Genomic DNA, 12,947 nt, shown 5'->3' with positions numbered 1-12,947 from the left:
ACTTTTTCTGTGTATGTGGTTCTGAAGAATTGAACCCAGGACTTCATGCACATGAGGCAAGCACGCTACCACTGAGCCACACTCCCAGCCCTCACTTAACTTTTTCACTCAAGGATGGTTGTCTACTACATGAGCCACAGCTTCAATATTTTTGGTGGTTAAGGGACCTTTCTATCCTGACTACCTTTGGACTTTGGCCATCAGATCTGTCTCCCAAGTAGCCAGGATTATAGGCTATTGGTGCCAGGCAAAACTGGAGTTACTTGAGACCTCACCTGAAGTGGAAGAACCTGGAACAGGAGATTCCCCATCAGAGTCCCTTTCCTTCTTGGGTATAGAACAATCCTATCACTTTCCTTCTTAAAGATCATGCTGTTCTATGAAAGCAAACTGATAGATTCATTTGTTCCCCCATGCTATATTCAAGAAAATCTGGTAGGAATAGGTCAGTGGTAGAATGCTTGCCTAACCAAAAACACCATGTGTTGGGTATCCATGCCATAAAAACAAATTACAGTCCTACCTCCTTTAGAAGTCACAATGTAAAAAAAAAGTCCACCTTTGGAAAATATTTGTCAAGGCATAATTGGCCCTTCTTTCCATTACTGATCCATGCTTGGAGAACTAAGAGCAAAACCTAGTCAGGAGGACACGTTCAATTTTGCCTGAAGATTCACAACTATCCAATAAAAATTGGATAGTTGGGCATGTGCTTTGGCTACATATTAAGGTAAGTCCTGGGGCTTGAATTCAGGGTCCAGGCACTGTCCCTGAGCTTCTTTTGCTACCACTTGAGCCACAACACCACTTCAGGCTTTTCCTGTTTCTGTGGTACTGAGGAATTGAACCCAGGGCTTCATGCATGCATGCTAGGCAAGCACTCTACCTCTAAGCCACATTCCCAGCCCCAAGGTAGCTAATTATTACTTTCTCATTCTGGTTTCCTCTACTTAGTTCCATGATAGTAATTCTTATCCCTCAACAGGCAATATTAGTTGAGATGTATTTATTAACTTAGTCCATTCATTCTCTGTGTGTAGTGGCCAAGTTTTTATCATTGAAGTTGAATGTTGGTGGGTCACACTAATAATCCTAACTACTCAGGAGGCTGAGATTTGAGGATTAGTTTGAAGACAGCTTGGGCAGGAAAGTCTGAGACTCTTATCTCCAATTAACTACCAAAAAGCCAGGAATGGTGCAGTGACTCAAAGTAGCAGACCAGTATTAGTCTTGAGCACACAAGCTCAGGGATAATGCCTAGACACTAAATTTAAGCCTGAGGACTAACACCAAAGACAGACAAGGCTGGGAATGTGGCTTAGTAGTGGAGTGCCTGCCTAGCATTCATGAAGCTCTGGGTTTGATTTCTCAGTATCACAGAAACAGAAAAAGCTGGAGGTGGTGCTGTGGCTCAAGTTGTACAAGTGGTAGAGTACTAGCCTTGAGCAAAAGCAGCTCAGGGACAGTGCCCAGGCCCTGAGTTCAAGCACCAAGAATCAATCAAACAAACAAAAAACAAAAAGGAAGATGAAACAGGTGAAATCAGCAATAAATTTTATTTCACTCAATATAGCCAGGGCATTATCATTGCCATATGCAAAAGCTGTTAGTGAGGTATTCTACGGTTTTGTGGAAATCCAGTGTGAACTTTGTTCTTTTAGTGCACCTCCTTTCAGTCACAAAACAGTAATCAACAGCTTCCATTTCCCCTCACATCTACTCAACAGTTTGTTTTTTAGAGTTGGCTCAGAAAGCACATAGCACCTCTCAACCAAAGTCAGAGGGAACTCATTCACTGCTATTGACATTTGGGCAGAAAGGGAATGGGTGTCAACAGGCATGATGGGGCTTCTGTGATTTCAACTACTTAGGAAGTAGAGATTGGAAGGTTGGAGCTTCAAGGACAAGCCGGTAGAGAAAAGTTGACAAGCTGGCGCTGGTAACTTACATGTAATTCTAGTTACTCAGAAGGCTGAGAGCTTAAGATCAAGATGTGAAGCTAGCTGGTACTACAGTTCTGACTCTTCCACTAACTACACCAAAAGGTTGGAAACGGACCTTTACTCAATTAATAGAGTGACTCAGGTAGTATGATACCAGCCTTGAGTAAAAAAGACAAGCAAGAGTGCGAGGCCCTGAGTTCAAACCCTAGTTTTTCCATAAAAGGGAAAGAAGGAAAACTTAGTAAGATCAGGTGTTGTCCAATAAACTGGATGCAAGAGTTTCAGGTTTGTAATCTCAGCTAATCACAAGGCCATAAGTAAGTAGAAGGATCCTGGTCTCTAAAATGTTTAAGACTCTATTCAAAAAAATAATTAAAGAACAAAAAAAGGGGTCAGGATATGGTTCAAGCCCAGAGTTCAAACCCCAGTCCCAGTGACAAACAACAACACGAAAAAAAAAAAAGGTGTGATAGGAGAGGGAAAGTAGTGGTAAGGTGATGTATGCCTGTAATCTCAGCTATTTGAAAGGTTGAAACAAGAGCATATGAAATTTGAGCTGGGAAGGTGGCTCAGTGGTAGAGTACTTGCCTTACATACATGAGGCCCTGGGTTCGATTCTGCAGCACCACATTAGCAGAAAAAGCCAGAAGCGGTGCTATGGCTCAAGTGCTAGCACACTAGCCTTGAGCTGAGGGACAGCACCCAGGCCCAGAGTTCAGCCCCATGACCCACCAAAAAAAAAAAAAAAAAGAAAAGAAAAAACGAAATTTGAGGCATGCCTGGACTAAATTCAAGGCCAGTGTGAAAAACTTAGTGAAGACCTGTATCAGGAGCTGGAAGACAATGGGTCAGGTATGCAATCCTTGGCACTCTGGATGCTGGGATCCAGGGCATCGTGTCTAGAAGCGATGCCAGACAGAAAAGTCTGAAACTCTATCTCCAACTAACTAACTAGCCAAAAGCTAGGCTAGAGGTGTGGTATTATGCCATCCATAGCAAGCAAGACTAAGTCCTAGCACCTGAATTCAAGCTCTAGAACCAGCACAAAGAAGAAAGGGCTGGTTGGGGTTGTAGCTCAGTGGTAAGAGTTTTTTGCCTGGGATTCACAAGACAGGTCCTGGGTCTAAGCCTCAGTAGCACAAGAAGAAAAATGTAGGATGGAAAGAGAGAAAAGAGATGTGGAAAATGTGATTTTTTTCCCCATGCATTTCTTTTTATTCCAAGAGAAAATTGATTATTTTCTTTCTTCTTCATTGTTGAGGACTACTCTGAAATGTGTGGGATGAAAGCAGGAGACTGGTAGAGCTTGTAGTGAAGACTGAAGATACCCTCCTTCCAGATGAATTTAATGCCATGAGAACATTTTCTTTTTGGTCAGTTGCAGGGCTTGAACTCTGGGCCTGGGTGCTATCCCCTGAGCTCTTCAGCTCAAGGCAAGTGTGCTACCACTTGAGCCACACTGCCACTTCTGGTTTTCTAGTGGTTTATTGGAGATAAGAATCTCACAGATTTTCCTGCCTAGGCTGGCTTTGAACCTCAATCCTCAGATCTCAGCCTCCTGAGTAGGTAGGATTACAGGTATGAGCTACCAGTGCCTGAGTGAGAGAACCACACTTTTTTGCGTTTTCAGCACTCAATCCTACGTATATTACTCAGTACTTTCTTTGTTCATTGTTACATTTTGTAAAGTCTGACAGCACAACCCTATGAAGTTATAGGCCAATTGTGTTTGTAAATATTAACCTATTTGTGGTAGATTTAACAATTCAAAGAACTCCAGATGGTGGGCCCTGATAACAATAAAACTGGAACATGACTACCTCAATACAGAAAGACAATATTACAATTTTTTACCTAGTACCCAAAATTAAATAACCAGAAGAAAATTTCTTCCTTTTAACCCTGTGCATCATGAAAAATTTCCATCCAACATCTGAACTCTTCAGAAACCAAGAGCTGAGATACAGCTTGAGCTCCGTGGAGGATATTCGCTACAACCCCTGGGTTGAGTTTATGTTCCAAAGGAAAGGAATGAGAATAGAGAAAACAAAACTTCAGAGACAGCTGGACATTGGTGCTTCACACTTAGCATCCTAACTTTTCAGGAGGCTGAGATCTGAGGATCCTGGTTTGAACCCAGCCCAAACAGGAAAGTCTGAGAGATGCTTATGTCTAATTAACCACCAAAATGCTGAAAGAAGAGCTGTGGTCCAAATGGTAGAGTGCCAGCCTTTACCAAAAAAAAGCTAAGGGACAGCACTGAGGTCCCGAGCTGAAGACCCAGTACTGGTAACAAAACAAAATAAATAAAAAGCCCTGAGAGAGAAGAGTCAGGAGCCAATGAGCCTTGTGGAGACAGGAATCCATCAGCTGAGGGGTGGGGGCAGGGATGTTCAGGAGCTGGGGCGACGCAGGGTCATTGGGACTCCACAGTTGCAAGGATTAAAATATGGACAGAGTGCAGTAGGAAAGTAGTATTTCGAGAAGGTGTAGATGGGTAAGCCGTGGTTGGTGACATTATAAAAGGAGACAGTGCCAGCCTCATAGTCTAAGAAAACCCCAATGCGGCGAGGGGGCACTGTCATGGAGAGGAGCAGGGAGGCAGAAGAGTCCTCATAGGCTCTGTATTCGTGTTTATGCTGCAAACCAATCACCCAGTACCCGCTCTGTGGCTGATACCTGGAGCAAGTGTTCAGCTTGTGTGCATACGGGCTGAAGGTCGGTTGCCCTGAATTACTACACACGCCCAGGATCCAGGCCGACTTCTTGTACACATCGACCTCCCAATAGTATTTTCCCGAGGAGAAGAGCTGGGAGCCCAGGACACTGCAGTCGTGATGTTCTTCCAGACAGGAAGGCTCTGACAGCTTCGCTCCCACAAACCTCACTTGCCGCCGATTTTTAGATAGGACGAGATTTAAATTAGCTGTGTGTGGGTTGAGAGTCACATCCACTAGAGGAAAAGAAACAACAACCATCCAATGAGGTAAGAATGGGAAGTTGGACGGGTCAGATTTGGACATGTTAGGTTTGTTTTTTGTTTTTGTTTTTTCCAGTCCTCGGGCTCTAACTCTGGGCCTGGGCACTGTCCCTTAGCTCTTCAGCCTGAGACTAATGCTCTACTTCTTGAGCCACAACACCACTTCCGGTTTTCTGGTGATTAGATGGAGATAAGAGTTTCATGGTCTTTCCTGCCCGAGCTGCCTTTGAACCACAATCCTCAGATCTCAGCCTCCTGAGTAGCTAGGATTACAGGCCTGAGCCACTAGTGCCTGGCAGATACAGACACTTTAGATCTGAAGGAATGTATGGGTTTGGGGGATAGGAGCATGCAAAAGGAGGGCATCAGCCATGTTAGCTCAGAGACCATGGTCTCTACTCACCCCAGTAGCTCTGGACATCTGTCAGCTCTGTAATAGGAAAAAGAGTGACACAGGTTAAATGAAACCAGTGGTCTCAGGCTGTGTTCTCTCTGCCCTCACTAGACAAAGGAAAATGGCAAGTAATTCTAGGAAGACGGGACTCAGTCATTTTATCTCCTCTCTTTTTTTTTTTTGCCAGTCCTGGGTCTTGAACTCAGGGCCTGGGCACTGTCCCTGAGCTTTTGCTCAAAGCTAGCACTCTATAACTTGCGGGACAGCACCACTTCTGGCCTTTTCTGTGTATGTGGTACTGAGGAATCGAACCCAGGGCTTTATGCATGCTAGGCAAACACTCTACCACTAAGCCACCTTCCCAGTCCCTCTGTCGCCTCTTAAGCAAGAACTGACACTTCTTTACCTCCCTCCCTCCTCAGCACTCTTGTCTTATACACAAAATACCAGACCTTCCCTATGTGTTCCTCACCATGTCAGCGATTCTACACCCAAACTCTTTCCCCAAATCTTACCTCTAAATACTCGTAGCATCCGTTTCAGATCTGGGGCTCGGAACTTACTTCTCAGCTTGGTGGGGAGAGCCAGAGGCTCCCTCAAGGTCCAGAACTCATTCCTAGAAATGACAAATCCTATGCTAACCCTGCAACATCTGTTTCCCTCACCATGCAGGTCTATCAGTAAACATCAATACTCCCTTCTGAGAAAGGCTCAGATTCTTCTACAAAGGGCCCTGGCACTGGACCAATAAGATTTGGACTAGAAATCAGTGTCTCACCATCGATGTAACTTTCAGTAAGATTTAACCTCTTGTTTGGTTATGTGTGCCAGTACTGGGACTTGGCTTCCTCTCAATGCAGACACTCAACTAATTCCACACCTCTATGTCTGGATTTATGCTGGTTAACTGGAGAGAAGAGTCTCTTAAATTTATCTGTCTGGATTGGCTTTAAACTCAGATCTCAGCCTCCTGAGTAGCTAGAATTACAGGCACTGGTATCTGGCAAGATTTAACCTCTTAAACCCTCTGGTTTAAATGAAACCTCTAGTTTCTTTCCTTGTTTTACTGTTGTTAGTTTTATAAAACAATAATTTTCCTTTCTCTGTGTCCTAGAGAGAGAAAAAAATTAAGAAGAGTAATGGCTGGGAAATCATTTGCTGTCTTTACAAAAGATGTAAGATATGAGCCGAGCGCCAGTGGCTCACACCTATAATCCTAGCCACTCAGGAGGCTGAGATCTGAGGATCTCGGTAAAAGCCAAAGCCAGCCTGGGCAGGAAAGTCTGTGAGATTCTTATCTCCAATAAACCACCAGAAAACCAGAAGTGGTGCTCAAGTGGTAGAGCGTTAGTCGTGAGCTGAAGAGCTGAGAGACAGCACTCAGGCCCAGAGTTCAAGCCCCATAACTGACAAAATTAAAAAAAAAAAAAAAGATGTAAGATACTTAAATGTCACTGCCATACCAGAGGGTCCAGCAGGAGGCGCTGCAGATGTTCAGCCTGATGGGAAAATGCTTGGGCTGATAGGAATGAACTGTTGGGGCTTATGCAGACTCAAAGAAAGGCAGAGGGCTTTAGGTCCTACATCAATCAGAAGAGGGCCTCTATTGGTACCTTACAAGTCACTGTCTCTGGACATCTTCTACCAGTTGGAGAACAGACAGCCCAGCTGAGGAACCAACAGGTCCTGTACTTCCCTGTCCTTCTTTTGTGTCTTCGTCATCCAAATTCTCCTACTGTGAAGGCCAGCCCATTTCTTTTACCTTGGGATCCCCAAATTCTCCTGTCATGAACAATGCCTTACTGTCTCACTGACTACAGGGTAATTCTATGGACAGAGAATTTTTTGTCTACCTTAAGAATTCCCTCATGTTTTTGTATACATACCTTTTCGTGACATCACTCACGTCCTAGAAAGTAAAACGACAGATTAGATAAAGCAGTAATAGATCATGTCATTCTCCCAGGTCTACAGTCTCATGGTATGAATAGGAATACCTATTGAGGCTACCAAATAGATGTAGAATTCAGGGCAAGTATGCACAGTCATGCATGCCTGAAACCCTAGCTCTCTGGAGGCTGAGGTTGGAGGGTTTTAGAACAAGAGTACGTATAGACAGATTCTGTCTTCAAACCAACCAACCAATGAAGAAAACAACAACAAAAATGGAATCAATAACATAAACCCTCAGGGCACAGCAACCCTAACAACCCACAGGAAGATATCAAAAAAAAAAAAAACAATTTTACAACTGTGTGCATGTGGAGGTGTGATGTTACGTACACATTGTGTGTGTTACTTGCCATGCACTGTGTGTGACCCTGGAGAATGATGGTCAAGTCATCATTTTTGCCCTTGAGAAGCTTACAATCTAGCCGGGTTACTGAAGATACAAGTTCAAAGGCTGGAAATATGTTTGGCTCTCAAAACTCAACTATTGTAATGATCTATCCATTTTAGCTGACTTCAAACATTTCCTGGACTTCAACAAGCACATGTGGATGATCCCCAGATCTGTTCCCCCATGATGCACTGGACTATTAATAGACAGTCCAGCAAATGGACACAAGTGCTTCAAACTAATATTTAAGAGAAAATGTACCAGATATACAATGCTTATCTGCTACTCACTTTTTATTATTCAACTGCCTATCTTATTTCAGTAAAACTGACCATTGCTTTCTATTTGGCTCCCCAATTTCAACTCTATACATATCAATGATCTGAAGACAAGGCCAGTTGTTTGAGGCATATAACACAGGAATAACTATTTTCTCTGTATTGGGGCTACTTTGCATTGTGGTTCACACAATTCAAACTGGCTTGAACATAGAAAGCAGAATAAGCATTGGGTAGTCAGTACATCAAACAATGTCTTGGCTAGCAAATTCAGCAACACCATAACAAAGAAGGAAGAATGTTCGTGAGGAGAGAATTCTAGAAAACTATTAGGTAACACTCAATTTTAAAGGTCTATTGGATAGTTATGCTAATGGGCCCAAGATCACCTGTATTAGCACCATAGATTGATGATTCCATTATAATTAAAGAAATTTTTTTATAGAGTTTAAGGAGTTTGTAGAACAGCTAGAATGAAGGAATGAAAGAAAAAGTATTAGAGTAACCTAACACCAAAAATGAGTACAAAAGACAAATAAAGAAGTGAATAAGGAAAAGCCCTAATAGGTTGAAAGTGACTAGCTATGTTAATATCAGCTCTAAGAATAAAGAGATACTCTTTTCTAACTGTATTTTTTTTTGTCTTTTCTTTTTTGGTACTGGGGATCGAACCCAGGACATTGCACTTGCTAGGCAAGCGCTTTACCACTGAGCTACATCCCAGCCCAATAAAGAGATACTCATTCCACTAGTAAAAGAAGAGCAAGAAAGGAAAGTACAGTCTGAAGGTTCCAAAAGTCAAAGGTATACCATGCCCTAATTTCAGAGCTGTACTGTTCATTTTATGTAGAAAACAAAAGTTCAAACTGCAACCTCAATTCAAGTATCCGTTTCCATTCGAGTTCCTCCATCAAATCTCTCTCAACATCATACCTTGCATCCTTGCTCCAAACTCTATCCTCCAAAGATACATTCGAATAGTTATGCAACATGCAAGCTAATTCTATCCCCAGAGATAAGAGAGGAGAAAGCCAAGAAAGGCCAGTAACTACTCAGTCTCTAACTTGAGTTTTGGCACTTGTTTCCCGGTTATTAAACTGTGCAAAAGCACCTGACAATATGTCCAGAACAGCTAGGGAGACTAAAGGTGCCTATTGCTCAGTGGTTCTTGGCTGAGGTAGGGTTAGAGATGCTCTTCCTGGGGACACCTGATGTCTTGAAGGGTTTGGAGTTGTCATACTTGCTGAGATACAGTAGGCAGAGGCCAGGAATGCTGCTACATACCCTGGAGAAGAATCTCTCACAGCAAAGAATTATCTAGACCAAAAAGTTAATAGTGTGGAGACTAGGAAAGCCTCCTGTGAGCATCATGAGATACAGGATCTTCTTCAGAGTGATCAAATCAATTCTTTGACCACCCTTTATAGAAAGTAACAGAAATGGGGCCTTTCCTTAGCATTTATACTCTAAATCTTATGCTTTGTTTATGATCTCTTCTCAGTTCAGTAGGCAAGAGACACTACAAAGGATTTCTTTTTTCCTACTTGTCCGACTCCCAGATTCCAGGCTTCTCCACAAGTCTCACCTGTAGCAGATCTACTGTGGATCCCTGGCATCGCCGCTCCAGGTCTGAGATGAGCTCCCTCAGGGACTGGTTCTGGTGGATCAGCTCACCCTCTGCTTTCTCCATAATGCCCAACCCTTTCCTCTCTTCCTCCTCCAGCTTCTTCAGTTCCTGCTGCTCCTCTCTGTCCAGAATGTTCCGCAGCTTATTAAATTCTTTCTGGATTCTATGTCTCTCAGGCTCCATCTGACTCTGTAGTATCAGGGAAGAAAAAGAGGCTGCTGTCTGTTGGGTTAAGGGGTCCTCGCTGGGGGTCTGAGAGGTCAGCCTCACTGGGAGAGGCTAGTGGGAACAGGTTCCTATTCATTTACCCTGGCCATTAACCACAGGCTGCCTTTATCAAAGCCTTATAAATATGGACTGTGATTCCTTCCTTCCTAGATGAGCTTTGGATTCCAGTAAGTCTCTGTAATCTCTCAGACTTCTGTATTAGCCTCTCCTTCCTCTTTGACTACTCAGATAGGATGTATTAGCTCAAGATCAAGCTGTCATTTCCAGGAGACCAGAGATTGAAACTGCAAAATGAGCCCCAGAATTGTAAAGCAGAGGCTACCTCTATCCACAATGTCTTTCTTATGTGCTTGTTTCCAAAGCCTGGCTTTGCTTTTAATGTTCACCATTTACCCAATCCTATGTCCCTTGCACAAGGCAATCGATACTCTGGTTCGAAAAGAATGTGATGAAGAAGCAGGCCAAAGAAAATTCTTATATTTATAGATCAGGACTTCTTTGTCCTGGGCTCCCATGAGCTGCCCTAAACCTGTCCCAGGACATCCTGGACACCCTTCAGAGGAATCCTTCTTGCCTTCCAAGATGTTCTATTCTCTCTTATCACAGCTATTAGCCTCTCAGCTTCTTGCTGCTCTTTTCTCAGCTTCTTCAGAGACTCCTGGAACATTTCCTGGAAGAAACACAGCAGGATAAGCAGGATCAAACTTTAAATTGCCTCAGGCCTAGACTGGAATGACCTAAACAGAGTCTGACTTCAGGAAAAGACTGTCCTGTGTCTTGAAAAATTATTAAGGCCAAACAACCCTTTACACATACAAGACGTAAACCAACAAGAACAGGCAACAAGAACAGTTCTCTTTCTCCTGGACCACAAACCACTTCATTCTTTTTACCCTCAGTGCCACTGTGTCTCCCACACCCAACTCAACAGCCTCTCCCTTCCATCTGCAGAAAATTCCACTCAATCCTGTGCATTAAATAAAGAGATAATGTTTCTATTCTTGACAGGGGAAATTTTCTAGGTTCATCCTCTAGGTAAACGGAAGGAGTACAAGATATAAGTACCATGGAAAGTTAAAAAAATCCTCTACCACAGCTGGGTGCTGGTGGCTCATACCTGTAATCCTAGTTATTCAGTAGCTGAGATCTGAGGATCATGGTTTTAAGCCAGCCTGGGCAGAAAATGCCATGAGACTCCAATTTCAATTAACCACCGAAAAGCTAGACTATTAAAGGTAGACTGTTTTTTAGCTCAAGTGGTAGAGCTCTAGCCTTGAGCCAAAAAGCTGAAGGACAGTGCTCAGGCCCTAGGTTCAAGTCCCAGTATCAGCATGCACACACACACGTGCGCGTGCACACACACACACGTGCGCGTGCACACACACACACACATACACACATGGGCACAGACACAAAATCTCCTACCAAGGTGCATTGTTTCCCGCTGTCCTCCTTTCATCCTGGGTCCCCACCTGGTACTCCTGGGCAACCTCCTCCATGAGGAATGTGTGGTGACCACGGTGCTCCTGAGATCGCTCACAAAGCCAGCAAATCAACTCCCCGTCCTCCTTACAGAAGAGCTGGAGTTTCTCACCATGCTGTGCACAAAGAATGACCTTTGCCTGCTTCCCTGGGCCCAACACTACCTCCCTGAGCCTCTTTACTATGTTGGCCAGATGCCGATTAGGCCGGAGGCTCCCAGGCTGGTAGCTGGCCTTGCACACAGGACAGCTGCTCTTCTCTTCTCGGTGGCGCACTGATTCTTCACTGTTCCTTGTGATGCAGGCTTTGCAGAAGCTGTGGCCACAGTCGATGCTCAGGGGTTCTGTGAGTAGTTCCAGGCAGATGGGGCAAGTCACCTCCTCTTGGATGTCCACCAGAACTGCTGAACTCATTGCAGCTACTTTCCTGGCTCAGGCCTGCCCAGCTTGAATTCTAAGATAGTTCTTGCTTATAGAATTCTAGATAGAAGAGCAAACAAAACCAGGCTCAGTCTAAGAAAGGAGGGAAAATAAAGGAATTCATATTATACCTTCTTTACCACAATCATATGAGGTATCATATTAGTAGAGATACATATGTTAAAGCCAGGTGATGACTCAGGTCTATAACCCCCTAGCTACTCAGGAGGCTGAGATCAGAGGATCATGGTTCTATGTCAGCATGGATAGTAAAGTCCATGAAACTCCTGTTTCAACGAAAATCCAGAAGTGGAGCTGTGGCTCAAGTGGTATAGTGAGAGCCTTAAACCAAAAAGCTAATGGGCAGGGTGCCGGTAGCTCACGCCTGTAGTCCTAGCTACTCAGGAGCCTGAGATCTGAGGATCTCGGTTCAAAGCCAGCCCGGGCAGGAAAGTCATGAGACTCTTATCTCCAATAAACCACTAGAAAACAGGAAGTGGTGCTGTGGCTCAAGCAGTAGAGCGCTCACCATGAGTTGAAGAGCGCAGGGACAGTGCCCAGGCCCAGAGTTCAAGCCCCGCACCGACTAAATAAATAAATAAATGTTAACAGATAGGGCCCAGGCCCTAAATTCAAGCCTCAGCACTGGCATAAAAAAAAAACAAAAATGAAAACCACATTAACGACATTAAAGCACATTCCTTTATCAAAAAGACTTCGCTGTCTAGACTCTAAAATGTAGCTCTTCCAGGACTATTCCCTGCATACTCATCCATTTTGTTTTTTCTTCTTATCCCTATCTTTTAAAAATAATGTACACGGGACTGTGTGTGTGTGTATACTAGAGCTTGAACTCAGTCTTACACTCTTATTTGGCTTCTTTGCTCAGGGTGGGTGGCACTCTAGTGCTTAAGCCACAGTTCTACTTCCAGCTTTTTGCTGGTTAACTGGTGATAAGAATCTAAAACAGAGTGGCTTTAAATCAATCTCAGCCTCCTGAGTCACAACTGGTTATGAAAATCTTAGTTGCAAAAAATATTTCCTCCATTTCCTATTTCTATTTCTTGGGGCTTTCTTGGGAAGGTGGGGAATGAAAGGACTCAAGGTGGAACAGAAGGTGGATGCTTCTTCATAATCAATGACATCTTTGATCCTAGAGCCAAAGATGGAGGAGTTATGGCAAATAGGTGAAAAAGCTCAGGAGAGCTCAAGAGAAAGGGGCACCACTGACCTGTGCACCAGGCACATAACCGTG

At 43.7% G+C, this 12,947-nt stretch overlaps 1 protein-coding gene across 2 annotated transcripts; it reads right to left on the bottom strand.

Annotated features, from left to right (window-relative positions):
• Window positions 1–4,215: 4,215 nt before the first annotated feature.
• On the bottom strand, window positions 4,216–11,716 carry Trim6 (tripartite motif containing 6). 2 transcript variants are annotated; one of them, XM_013035606.1, is made up of 7 exons: window positions 11,264–11,716; window positions 10,366–10,461; window positions 9,522–9,752; window positions 7,204–7,226; window positions 5,833–5,933; window positions 5,327–5,353; window positions 4,216–4,896 (listed from the first exon to the last, which is right to left on the bottom strand). In XM_013035606.1, exons 1-7 carry the CDS (start codon window positions 11,684–11,686, stop codon window positions 4,337–4,339), a joined length of 1,461 nt encoding a protein of 486 aa, XP_012891060.1. In that variant the 5' UTR covers window positions 11,687–11,716; the 3' UTR covers window positions 4,216–4,336. The 2 variants fall into 2 exon arrangements, with proteins under 2 accessions (XP_012891060.1, XP_012891059.1); XM_013035605.1 differs by lacking the exon at window positions 10,366–10,461 and having other exon boundaries at window positions 11,217–11,272.
• Between the last annotated feature and the right edge of the window lie 1,231 nt (window positions 11,717–12,947).

The sequence above is a fragment of the Dipodomys ordii genome, unplaced genomic scaffold (genome assembly GCF_000151885.1).
Source record: "Dipodomys ordii isolate 6190 unplaced genomic scaffold, Dord_2.0 Scaffold216, whole genome shotgun sequence".
Lineage (NCBI taxonomy): Eukaryota > Metazoa > Chordata > Mammalia > Rodentia > Heteromyidae > Dipodomys > Dipodomys ordii.
This window is presented reverse-complemented; position numbering and strand designations above follow the sequence as displayed.

Coding starts and splice junctions, on each gene's coding strand:
- Trim6 (XM_013035606.1), bottom strand. CDS start 11,686: ATGAGTTCAGCAGTTCTGGTGGACATCCAAGAGGAGGTGACTTGCCCC. Junction 10,462..11,263: donor AGGTTGCCCAGGAGTACCAG/GTGGGGACCCAG, acceptor TGTTTCTTCCAG/GAAATGTTCCAGGAGTCTCT. Junction 5,354..5,832: donor GATGCTACGAGTATTTAGAG/GTAAGATTTGGG, acceptor TTCCTATTACAG/AGCTGACAGATGTCCAGAGC.